This window comes from Varanus komodoensis, unplaced genomic scaffold (genome assembly GCF_004798865.1).
Source record: "Varanus komodoensis strain SLA01 unplaced genomic scaffold, ASM479886v1 scaffold11, whole genome shotgun sequence".
NCBI lineage: Eukaryota > Metazoa > Chordata > Lepidosauria > Squamata > Varanidae > Varanus > Varanus komodoensis.
In genome coordinates this window covers 3,802,156-3,815,081 of record NW_025335317.1, presented here as the reverse complement: position 1 = coordinate 3,815,081, position 12,926 = coordinate 3,802,156, and the positions used below count along the sequence as shown (strand labels likewise).

The window sequence follows — 12,926 nt, the reverse complement described above, 5'->3', positions numbered from 1 at the left end:
GTTATTCAGTTTGTTTGTTTTTTATTTTTTAATTTTGGATTTGTTGTACTTTTATTACTTTTGCTTTATTTCTAAACCCAGAGTAAGCTGCTGCTGCTGCCGCTGCTGCTGCTGTCGCCGCTCAACTCCCATTTGTGATCCCTTCTGCTTTTAAACCCTTTCATGTGCTTGCATTTCCAACTGCACGTCACACGTCCTCCTACTGAGCACCTAGATACTCACGGAGTGAAACTGTATTCCTGGCGGTTTATTTGAGCACACATGCGGGGATGGGGGAATCCACGTGCTCCTTGGCTACCGAACCTGCGTTTCCGTTTATGCCGTATCTGATTCCTTTGACGAAGGAGGGGATGTTGACATGAAAGCAGCTGCCACATGCATTTGATAGGAAAATACAGACCTGTCTGTTCAAAATGAAGCAAAAATGATCATGTGTTGGCATTAGAAAATGTCCAGAAACTGTCCTACATTTAGGGCTTGATCTTGCAAATACTCTTGCTGTAGAACGTGGCTGGATTTTCCCTGTCACCGAGGTCTGGCACAGAAAGATACATGCACCTTAGACTGGGCATGCTAGATCGTATCAGTTGCCCATCATCTTCTTTTATGTGGCTTTCAATAGTTAAGCAGGCAACTTTAATAGAAATGGCCTGCAGGGGTTGTTGGTTGGTTTGCACATTTGGAATCCTTGTCTTTGCATAAAGGTCCAAGTCTTTATAAAATGTTTAGCATAACATAAAACAACTGTGAACATGATATGACGGGACACACACATGGTTCTCTCTCCATAGTCATCTTTCCCTCATTTGAAATGCTATTTGTCATATAGATCTTTAAGTAATTTGGATTGTAATCTTAGATGCTCTGGATGAATAGTTTTGTGGGCTATAGTCCATACACGTCAAAGAATATTAAGATTCAGTGACGCTTAGAATTTCTATACCACTTTCTTGGTAATACACAAAAGCTCCTGTGAGGTAGAGCAACATTATTATCCCAGTTCACTAGAAGCCAATGCAAGTGCATATATTCTTCCTATAAAATTTGAGAGGAAATTCAGGCAGCTGCAGTGTATGCATCCTTCAAAACTGAACAAAACCGCATTTCCTTCCAAGAGGGTCATGAGATGTTGCCTTCACTCCGGGTGGTTTTCATTTGCCCACTGTGGCAGTGTCAAATTGCTAGATCTGATTGGCTGCATAGGTACTTGCTTACGCCTGGGCAAGGATACCCCTTTGGGGAAAAAAAGGGTGCCCAGAAGCTGTAAAGCTGCTCCAATCCAGTGAGAAAGAGGCAAACATTCAGGGAATTCTGAAGGAACATGCTTCTCCTCCCGAAAATGTTCCACTTTGAATGTTTTGCCCTAGGCCTAGCTTCCATTTCTGAAAATTCAGAAAACGCTGAGCTCTGTTCACGGAGCAGGGCATGTCGAATGGAAGCCTGGGCTAGAGATGTGCATTTTCCTCTCCGCATTGGAGATGCATCCAGCAAAGTTTAGCGTGGCTCAGATGAGCACTGTAAGTGGCATCCAGATCTGTGTCTCCTCCCTGCTCATGCACGTCGATTTCCCTTGCAGGACTGGGGTATTTATGGTTAGATCAGAGTTTTCCCAGTTTAGGATTAAACCAGCTGTGAATGTGGCAAGCTGCATTTTGTCCCTCAGCCCAAAGCCAAACGTTCCTCTAGAAAAGAGGAGGAGTGACTATCATTGAGATCGGTGTCCCATTTAGGGGAGTCGGCTACTAACAGTAGGAAAACCCTCGAGTGAAACTCTATTTTGTTTTGAAAGGCCTCACATCTTTTCATGCCACCTCGGTGGAACCTTTTGACTAAAGGGTGGGACACAATTCTTATAAACAAACTAATCTTGCTGTCTTCACTTTAGTTGGTAATTTGACCCAATGTCCACAAAGGAGCTACCAAGAATGGCTCATCTTGAGCAATCTTGACCACTGATTCGTTGGTAGAAAGACAGGGAATAAGCACATAATAAATAAATAATTGTTCTGCTCATAAATAGGTTTATGGCTACTCTTACATACTAAAGAGCAGGACATTAATTCATCCTTCGTAGCACTGGAATACCAATACCATTGAATGGAAAAATCAAGTGAGGAAAGAATTCAGGACATACGTTTGAGTCCCAAAATGAGTAGTGCTAAAGGTAAATGGTAGTGTTCTTGAGCTAGTTAGTTAATGAGGTTCCCACAAGAGAATTTCCCAGTAGATTTGGGTAATCTCAAAGAAATATTACTTTATTTTGCTGCACAATAATTGGCATCAGAATGAAAATACAACTGCCATTGCCATTTTTCTGTTTGTTGCAAATAGTTTGGAATTCAGTAGTGATAACACCAGATTTTGCTTTAAGCAAAATTAGGTCTAGTTCAGGCAAAATATCAGAGGAATTACACAGGCAGTGAAAAGAATGTTGATAATTCCAGCAACACATCGTCGGAAGGTTTTGGATGTCCCTAAAATTTAGGCCATGAAAATAACCATTCATCCATTTCAAGGCAGTTCATACTACTTCCACATGCTTTATATCAATATTCCAGCCTGATTGACAGACAGAAACTCAAGCAAAGGCAAAATGTGTGCTTCTTTAGGCTGAAAATCCCAATCCCGGGTCTCATTGTCCCTTTTAGGAAGGGAGTGGAGAGCCTACTTACGTGAGCATCACAGTGAAATCTCCAGCCACACTCAGGCTTCAGGCTTCTTCCCCCAACGGCTTCTTCATGTGAAACACTGTTTGTAAAGTAGTGTCCTAATGATGAAAGAGAGAGCAGTAGGAAGTATACATACTTCATTTCTCCAAATTCATTTGAATACAAAGCATTTGAAAAACATTTAGTTTGAAACAGTTTGTGTGACCTTGCAAGGCTTTTAAAACATGAGAAGCATCACATTTTAATACCTCTGAAATGTTAGATTAACTGTAGATCATACAAAATTGGTTTTCACAAATGCACAGTACCTCATGTGTCAGACTTGAACTAAATGGCTTTTAAATGGAACTAAAATTATTTGGATGTGTACACATTTCCCAGAATTGTTTTTCCCCACAACCTTTCTGAATTCAGCCCACCAGAAGCCTTTTCCCTTAGAGCCTCATTAACAATTCAGATGTTCTGATGACTTTAAAAGATCTATGACTATATATGTGTAAAACCCAGCTTGATAAAAAAGATAAATGAATATAGAAAGGAGCTGTTGGAGTCTGGCAAGCTGTAGATCATCTTAGAACAGATTGTAACTTTATCATTTTGTCAGGAAGAATAATTTAAGGCACTTAATCAGTTAGCTTTGCAGTATAGGATTTACCGTTATGAATTCCTATCAGCCAATCTGTTCAAATCAGGCCCAACTTAATTAGAGAGTGAAAAATTCACAATCAAACAAGCTTTCTTAAGGGGGGCAGCACAGCCTTTTTTGAACAAGAATATTTAAAGCTGAAGTAAAAATCTATTCATTTGTCATTCCTTGATTTGCAGGACACTTCAAAGTTAAGTAAAAAGTTTCCACAACAACACAAAATTGTGCGTGACAAGCTGCTAAGTGAATAAAAACTCTGTGTATCAACTGATTCTTAACATGCACACTGAAATTGGACGCCTCACAAAAAGAATGCACACACTGGACTTTGGGCCCATTTCCAAGGAATACTCAGTAGGGAGTTACAGCAGGGTTTGGGCAGTGTGTGTGGAAATCGTGCCATTGCTGTGGATCCCAACGCAGTAATTCACCCAAACACAATGATCTGTGTAATGCTTCCAAAGAAATCACATCCCGATTCTACAAGCCAGTGGTGGGAAAGGGTTGGGAATGTTGGGAAATGGCTCCCTGTGGGACGAAGTCTATATTTCAGAATATTAGCCAGGATCATTGTGGTAACGCTGGACTCACACTGGAGAGGAAGAGAAACACCCAGCTCCTCCTCCTCGCCAGGGTGCTCATAATTTGTCACATCTCGATCCCTTGGGAATTCTTTCCTAGCCACACAAGCCATGCCCGTAAATAGATGCACCATCTTGCCTGCCACTTCCCTGCTTCCGGGTTCAGACAAATCAGTCTGTCTCTGGTCTATGTCACGTTTGCACATGTTTGTCTATTGCACTCTCACAGTAATCTGTGTATTGTTTCAATCCACACAAAATGCCACCTTTTAAAACACCCATTCTTAAAATACACTTTTAAACAGGCATTTTGATCATTTCATTGAGCTAAGAATGCATTAGAATATTTGGGAAGTACAGAATTGATTGATTAAAACAATCCTAGCCTACACATTCATCCAAAAAATGCAGATCAAGTCGATTTATGCTGGAACACCTGAACATCAAGTTCCTTAGGCATCCCTATTCCAAACTTTTGCAAAATTGGTCAGCTTTATGATGTGCAACTGGTTGTTTCATAACTGTAGCACAGGGAAGAAGTAGGTGTAGATAGCAGTTCTTCTGAATGAAAACATCAGAATATGGAATAGCCCAATTCTAGGGGTATTTGTAAAAACTGCATGCAAAATTCAGCTCCAGTTAAAATGGCACACTTTTTAATTTTGCCATTCAGATTCTGAACTTCACATCTGAAATATAAATCCATGTGGATTTGATTTTGGCAGGCATCAAGTGCATTAGTTATCATGTCATGTGTGGAGTTCTACTGCATGCCATGTACCAAATCTTGATCGAGACGGCAAGTCGGCTATCAACTATGGCCATTTCATTTCAACTCCCAAATGACATTGCATGTTATTTTGCTAATACTATCTGATAATAAATCCCTCCACAGGTCAGTTATCAAATACTGCCAAGTGCAGAATATTAGATTTCTAAAATGAAACGTCGAATGCGGAAACCTGGTCCCACCACATATGAAAAACAGATAACCAAATATACTGGAAATCCTTGACACTGAAATTCTCAGTGCAGACTTTTCAAGCAAATCTATCCCAGTGAATTCTTTTTGACTCTAATCCTAAGCCGTGTGGACAAACTTTCCTCAAAGTTGATCATAAGGCACGTCCCTAATTGCACTGAAAAGCAGCCCTTCCAACACCCCATGTCAAAGGATGTAATCACCTTCCATAAATAAGTCACCTGCCAGTTCTTTTGAACCCTCCATTCACAAACCTGCAAACCTTCCATACTTCCTTCCAAATGGTGTGTTTTCAGGTGTATACAGACTACAACACTCCACTGCTAGCCATTATTCAAAGTTGCTTTCTGTTGACTGCTTTTTAAAGAGCTTAAATGGACTTTGCTCAACTGCTTTTGGCATGGCACTAATTGAACTTTTCGTTTTCCTCCTCCCTTGTTCTGTCCCGTTTTGCTCTTCAGCAGAAAAGAAATGGTTTACAGATGAACCGGACAATGCTTACCCCCGGAACATTCAAATCAAGCCCATGAGCACACACATGGCCAATCAGATCAATCAGTATAAATCTACAAGCAGCCTGATACCGCCAATCAGAGAAGTTGAAGACGAATGTTGACTCACAGAAGCCAGAACTTTTTTTTAAACAAGAGAAAAACCTGACAGACTTCATGAATGGTGATGTGACATTTATTCCTTTTTCGTGGAGAGGTTAAGGAAAGGCAAATGTTGCCAGTAAGCAAAGTAGGCAGATCTTTCTGTGTCTGCCTTTAATATTTGCTTCCATGTATTTTGGAAAATATTTCATTTATAAAAGAACATAATCAAAGCAGTCATGTATAGCCTTTAGTGTTTTAAATTATTTTTATTTATTAGAAAAAAATATATTTTTTCTTTCTTTCATTGTCAAGTATTTTTCCCTTAACAAAACAGCTGCAAAGGTGGCTAGACTCCAACAAAAATAATAATAATAAAAGATATATATTCCTGCTCCTTTCTGTGTCTTGTAGGAGAATGATGGCCACAACTCAAAGCAAAAATGTAATTAAGAGAGACAAATAATGTATTTTAAAAAAGGTCCACTTGTATTTTAGTAAATCAAAGAAGAAGAAAAAAGAAGAGTTTACTAGAATGTTTCTTTCCTGGAAGACGTGTATTTTGTTTAGCATTGACACCAGCTCTTAATAAACTGAAGCATATTTATTTTGAAAAAGTGGAAACGTCATATTTTTGTAAAAGTAACATGATTTGCGAATTGCCCACCTGTTTACCACCATAGTTACTATGCATGTTCATGCAGAGCATCTTCCTCACAGGTAAAAACAGTGTCCAGCATAACATAAAAAGGGTAACAGGCAGTGGCAATAACGCAAAACAAAAGGGTGGCATGTAAGAGAGACACAGGACCTTCCAGGGAGGTGAGGATGCGTGGCAGAGCCCCTTCTTTGCGTCATGTTGACGATTATCAACATGTCTCCATGTGAAGGGCCAGCTTGTCCAGAACGAAGCTGATAACGCCTCGGATCATGATCGTTTGCCGCATGATCTGTGTTTAGCTGAAGAAACACAGAAGGACCTTGCTGTCGTACGCGGGAAGGCGGAAAAACGGATCTCCATAGCACCACTTCCCATTGCCCTCCTGTGCTAGTAAAGGCTGAGAACCCCTTTCCGTCGTGACACACGCAGATACAAAGCGAGCTCCAGCTGTGATGCCAACCACCCCCGTGGTTCAGACTCCGCTCATCCTATGCTACGGTCACCTAATTTTCATGGGGTTCTCTATGTGTTAGAAAGTAACTTTTAATTTCCAAGCTTTGGGGACTCTTCCCATAGAGGTTACACCAAAATAAGCATAAACGTAGTAACAAAGAATAATGAATGTATTTAATCTAACATACACAGGGCCTTTAGCGAAGGCCTACAGCTCCGTCCGAGATTTGTTTCACAAAATGGCCAACCCGCTTCCTAGCCATCAGACCAAATTGTGATGTTCCCTGTCTGTGCTGCAGTATATAGTCACCCCAGCATCTGAGACGCTAAATAATTTAGTAGCACTCTCCAGTTTAAATTGCCAACCGCTGATCTAGAGAAAACTGGGGCAAATGATCTCCTGAAGAGGAAGGGGACCGTACGGCTGAGGCAAAACTTGATGTTGGGTCCCACTCCACAGGCTAATTTTAGGCTTTGTAATTGTGCAAAGTTGTAAAAATGCAGAAATTAAACATTCCGTGACATTGTTATCATTAGAGTAATATCAGTGAATCAAACAAGTCCTGAGCAGATCAAGGTGTCCACTATATAACCCGATATTTTAAGCTAAAACTATCTCAGCTTTAATGTCTGTCTACTGGCTGCAGTACAAATATATTCATATTTACACCTAATACGCTTAATTCCAGAGTGACTTCTTGGACTGTGACTTCTTTGTCATTATGTTTTGTAGAAATAGCTATTCAAAAGAGGGGGGAAATAAGAACTGTGATTACAATGTATGGAAAATTGGAATGTTTATCAAAACTACTTATTTCACTACTTTCCTAAAAATGAACAGTGGTTTTATTGACCCATAGCACAACACCCAAAGGGTGGGCTCTAGCTTGGAGAGATCTTAATACTGTAAATCTGTGGGAAGTCTGCAATTTGTCTTCTGGATTTTGAATTTGATCAGTTAAAACTATTTCGTCAAAGGGCACAGTCCACCAAGAATGTTTGTGACAGCCCCATCACAACCTGTGGTCGTTGTGCCCAAGTCTGTACTCCTTTTTCATTCATGAACTGCAAGACATAACAGTACAGTCTGTTTTGGTGTCGAGTGAGTAATTCAATTTCAGTCAAAATATATTGGATTTTTAGGCTATTTTCTCAGATAGCAAAGCACAGAAAATGGTACAATCAGATTAAGAAACCCATTTTAAAAAATGGTTCATCATTCCATTTCTTTAAAAGGCCATGATATTAGGCATAAACTTCAGTGACAAAAAAAGTCGAGCTATGACGCTTAAAGTAGTAGACAAAGATGCTTTGAAACTCAGCAATGCGAGTGCGAAACATCTGTCATCTATTACATATTCGGCAAAATTTTGGTCCAGGTGTGTAACACATACGCCTTGTGCAAAGCGAATTGAAGATTAGAATTATACTGGAAGCTTTCTTACCATTTCCTTCTTATTCTTGCTAACAATTTTGAAGACATTACTATGGTTATGGCAAAATACAGCATTGGGTAGAGAATACAATTCTCTGAGAATATCATTTTCTTTTATTATTTTAATGTTTAGATCAAGTTTTGAGCCCCTGTCGCAGGGCAAATGCATTAGCCTGCCTTTTACAGGCAGTGTCTGTAGAGGCTTGCCAGGGTGTTAAGTTGAAAGAGATCTTCAAAGGCTGGGGAAATGATTCTGGTGCCTGCATCTTCCCCATAACTAGCAAAAGCAGAATGAATTATTTAGTGGTAGATCAAGTGTGCAAAGCACGGGCATTGTCTGTGTGATTTAAACAGATTACAGAATTCAGGTTTTCTTGCTGCAGACGTTTGATTGTCTGAGCACAGAATTTTAATATTTTGAACAAGAAGTGCATCAAGACCTGGGGGAGAGTAAGTTCAGATATGAAACCAGTCGAAATCAAAACCAGTAAAACTGCCCTTTTTTCCCAGTTTCATGGTCATAGGAAATGCTCTCTGAAAAATGATTTCAGCAAAATGGTTTAAAAAGAAAAGTCAGGCAAGATGTGTCTGGATAGAGACACAGCTACTATTCTGCTCAGTCCACCTGAAGGCAATTTTTGGCAGTTATTTCATGGAAGGAATTTCTATGGCATCCACCCCTGAGGGTGGATCGCTCTTGCTTTTGGCTCTCCCCGGCCAGCAACCCGCGGGCTTTTCCTCATGCCTGGCAGATGAAGCAGCTAACAGCTGCTGGAGCCCCTTCATAAGAGTGTGTTCTCCAGAGATTTAGCGAGCTGTGAACGTGTGCATAACCTTGCAATACATTTGATGAGAGATAGCTAAGGAAAAGGAAAGTCCGCAAAACTGCAGATCTGAATCTGCTGAAATGCCAGATGTACAGAGCCTGCTTTCTGAAAAATTAGAAGAAACGTGTCAAACATTTAATATCGCAATTCCCTTGATATGGAAGCAGGGAATGGAGGAGACCACCTCTCAGATTACACTGAAGTGAATGGAATGATTAAAAGTGTTGTGTGTACCTAGAAAATAGGAAAAACTCCCTTAAAATTAATTAAAATTAATGTAAAGTCCAATAGGAGAAAGCAGTTTATGGCTAGAAGAAGCCACAGGGTAATGTTAGTTGAGCATCAATAATATGACCTCAATCCAATATATCCAAAAGTCAAGTCCAGGCCTATGGAAGGGAGTTCCTGCCTTTTCTGTTGTATCATGGGGTGGTCTGCTAAGATTGGGACATAGGAAGGTGTCAGAGCAGGGATCTCTTTGGGACCCTCAGAGGGCAACCTGGGAAGCCTTGAAGGCCTCTGGTCTGAGGATTTGGAGGTTCCGTGGAGCTATCCTGGCTAGTAGCCATTGACTGAACCATCCTGACCCAAAATGGAGCCCTCCTGATGCCTTGGGCTTCTGCTCCTATATCTTCCACTGAACAGAGCCCAGTGCAGGCTGAGGGTGATGGATGCTACTCAACCCAAGGGAAGCCAACTGGGGAAGGCGAGAGTTAGTGGCCCTTCCTCCCTCAAATTCCCTTGAATGCCAACAGGACTGTGGAGGTAAAAAGGGGTGTGATGTAGATAATTATTTTGCTTCTCCTGAATCTATGGCCAAGCAAATTAGCCAACAGCTAATATTCTGCAGAAGGAACATGTCCCTCCACTTCCTCCATGCCATGTAAAATTTTACAAATCTCTGCAACACCCCAGTCCTGCTTCCTTCTTCTGAACTACAAAGGCCCCCAACACTTTAGTCTTGTGGCGGGGGGGGGGGGGCATCAGGGAAGTGCTACAGCCATTTTTTTGGTTGTCCTATTGTGAACTTTGTCCAGTTCTGCAAAAGGCTCTACCAGGTGCAAGGATCCTTTAATCCTCACAATTGTAGGACTCTGACTCTCTCTCTCTCACACACACACACCTTTCACATGGCACTCCCAGGACTCTTCTAGAAGCCACCAGTTTTTTCCCCCAGCAACTTTAACCATGCTTTAAAGAGACTATGTTATTGTTTGACAATATCCGATGGGCCAGATGTCAACAGGAGACATCTTAAACTCAGCCCCCGTTGGCCCGTCCGGGCAGCGTGAAGGGCATTCTGGACTATTGTGCCCATGTGGTCTCCTCGCAAACGCCCTGCATGGTCACTAGGACAGGGCTAAACCTGGGCCATCTGCTCCCCACTGAAACCTCCACACATGCATGCAAGGGCACAGCCTTGGACCGCATCCTCCGCAGCCTGCAATGAGCGAGGATCGTGTGGTGAGCGCACAAGGGCTGTGCCACATGTGGAGGTCATGCAGGGAAGCGCGCTCTCATCCCCACATCTTCATCCATGCTCTCTCAGAGGCATGCCTGGTGTGAGCAGACCCTGGCCCTGTTCCTGGGAGCCCGGCCCTAGCAAGTGCTGGCAGCCCACACTAGGCGAGGACCTACAGCTTAACTGGTGGGCCAGTGGCATGACTTAGGAAAGGGCAGACCCAAGTCTAGAGAGCCAAGCCCAGTCTCCAGTTCCAGAGGAAGAGAGTGAAACTTCTGCAAAGGAAAGAGGGGATGTATTCAGTTTTGATGCAGCTTTGCCCTGCTCACACACCCTCAAATGGGTTGCAAGCACTTTTGTTTTTCAGGAAAAGCTTTCATGTCCTCAAATTCAATTTTTTAAAATAAAATGACACTTCCGAGAAGTGGGCATTTTGGAAACACACACCTTTTGTGCTTCAGGCAATCAGAGAAATTGAGCATGTGTGGATGGGTGACTGTCAATAATGCATGCTCCAAACGGCACACTTTAAGAAAAAAAAACCTTTTCCCACTCAAGCAAGCAGGACCATTAAACTCAAAAATGAGATGAACTCAGCATCAGTGACAGATGAACTCCACTTCACTGAGACTGGCCTCCACTGATTCTCCCACCCAAACTGGTGGGAGCTTCAAAACATCCCCCCCATCCATAAATTTAGAATTTTGCCTAGCAAAATTCAAGGGTCAGGCTCTAAATTATGTCACACTACATGATGTGAGGACTGCTCCTAACACATTCCACTTGCAGAGTGATTACACAAATGCATAAAAGATCCATCTCAGTGTCTGCTAACCCGTGATAGCTCAGAGTGGAACCTCCAGCTTTAGAGGCATTGCGCTTCTAAAGGGAAGTAAGGGCAATAAAAAGAGCAACACGGAATGGCTCTTTGGTTGTTGGGTTCCCAAATGTTCTAGAATGGCCAGAAGACCTCTTCTGGTGCTCAGGAATGGTGTTGATCGTGTGCATGAGAAATGGAGCCACTCTTGCCCTATCCCTCCTTAATGGCCCTCTGCACATGGAAGGGAGAACCTCCTGAATCCATGGAGGCAACCTCGCATTCCCGAGGAGAGCCTCCACCAATTCCCAAAGCAACATCTTCAGCTTCTAGGTGCAGACAGTGATGGAAATGACAATGGCGGGAGCTAGGTGAATGTTCTTCCCCCTCATCACCCCAGTTGCTGAGCACCTTGGCAGGACGAGAAGTCTGGATTAAATGCACAAGGAACAAACCCTAAGAGCACATCATGTAATTTAGCTCAGGAAGAAGGGTTTGGTTTTCAGGGGTTGAGCTTTTGCTTTGTCTTTTTGCATTGTGATATTCACAGTTGTGGATTTAAATTTTTGTCCTGCATATATTTCTGCTCCAGCACTAAGCATTTCTGTCAATGAGAGTCACTGGGAAAGAAACTTTTAGGAAGAACCATTCCATCCAGGGTGTTCCAAAGGATTTGCCATAGTAGATCCCGAGGACAGGAGAAGCAAATTAGCCAGACAATTCGCCTTGCAGAAATAGTTGGGGCAACCACAAATGGGGGCGGGGGAGTCATTTTTTTGCAGGCCTCTGCCTGCTTGGCCAGATCTAGACCTGTTACCTGCGGCTTTTTTAAATTCCTTAAGACTCAGCTAAGGATGGAAAGCAGGGAAAGCAGCAGCAAGCAAGGGAGAAAGTTATTCCCCCAAGCATACCATTTAGCAGTGATGCAGAAGGCAATTACAGAAAGCTTTCACTATATCTTTAAGGAAATTCTGAAAACAGTATTAGCTTCTAACTATTAATCTGGTGTGAATGCCCTCAAGAGGCAAACAAAATGGATAAACTTGAAGGCTTTATTTGCAGAAACACATGCTTAAATACTTTGCAATAATAAGCTGCATAAATTGCCACGACAAGAGCAATAACTTACTCGTGGGTTAATGATCCATGTTTTCACAACTCAGCGTTCATGACACTGTCCACAGCTGGGTCAGCCACACTCTCCTTGCAAATACTGTACAATAAGGTCACGTGGTCCTCAGAAATAAGAGCGCTGCACTGTAGCTTCTGTTTAAGGGCTCCGCTTTGTGGCATGCAGCTCCCCTGCATTTGAAAGGTTCACCCCATGCTGCAGAATATCACCATGCCCCTGAAATAAATACAGCATAGGCGCACATCCGCACGAGAAAATGAACCCTCCCCCCCGCCTTGGATCAGCAGCGTAGCTCAGGCTTTCTTTGGCTTCTAGCTCACAGGGATGATGCCTCCATCATCTCCCCATATTTCAGATGCCAGAGGGCCACAGAGCCCTCTTGTCCCCACGCGATCCAATCTGCCAGTTCGTATGTGCAGAGGGTCCTCCAGCACTGGCCAGTGAAGGCCCCCTCCCTCATTTCCCGGCATGTCCACACTGAAGTGCCTCCCCCGCGCAGATGTGAGTGTCACACCCTGGCAACCACGCAACCTCTATGCACTGACTGCCCAGAGATGCTTCCAGTGGATTTCTGAGGCAAGCCAATTTGTGCTCGGCTTTGGAACAGCCGTTGCGGCTTAGTCCCCGTCCCCTCGATTCTTTTCACTCCCCAGCTAATGGCTGATCTA

The 12,926-nt window shown here is 42.6% G+C and overlaps 1 protein-coding gene and 1 long non-coding RNA gene across 14 annotated transcripts in view; one reads left to right on the top strand and one right to left on the bottom strand.

Moving 5' to 3' along the window:
* KCNMA1 (potassium calcium-activated channel subfamily M alpha 1) overlaps positions 1-6,040 on the top strand; it is a 500,168-nt gene extending 494,128 nt beyond the window's left edge. For 3 of the 9 annotated variants that reach the window (XM_044420272.1, XM_044420268.1, XM_044420271.1), the window contains one exon: positions 5,343-6,040. In XM_044420272.1, coding sequence (XP_044276207.1) covers positions 5,343-5,494 — 152 coding nt within the window. In that variant the 3' untranslated portion in view covers positions 5,495-6,040. Of the gene's footprint in view, positions 1-5,339 lie in introns of all 9 variants that reach the window. The other 6 variants (XM_044420273.1, XM_044420264.1, XM_044420269.1 and 3 more) reach the window with 3 other exon arrangements.
* Positions 1-12,926, bottom strand: part of LOC123018321 — a 51,593-nt gene that overhangs the window by 5,984 nt on the left and 32,683 nt on the right. For 2 of the 5 annotated variants that reach the window (XR_006413741.1, XR_006413745.1), the window contains 2 exons: positions 2,673-2,767; positions 17-404 (listed from right to left, as the gene is read on the bottom strand). This is a non-coding gene — a long non-coding RNA (uncharacterized LOC123018321). Of the gene's footprint in view, positions 1-10; positions 405-2,672; positions 2,768-12,255; positions 12,475-12,926 lie in introns of those variants that run through there. The other 3 variants (XR_006413743.1, XR_006413742.1, XR_006413744.1) reach the window with 3 other exon arrangements.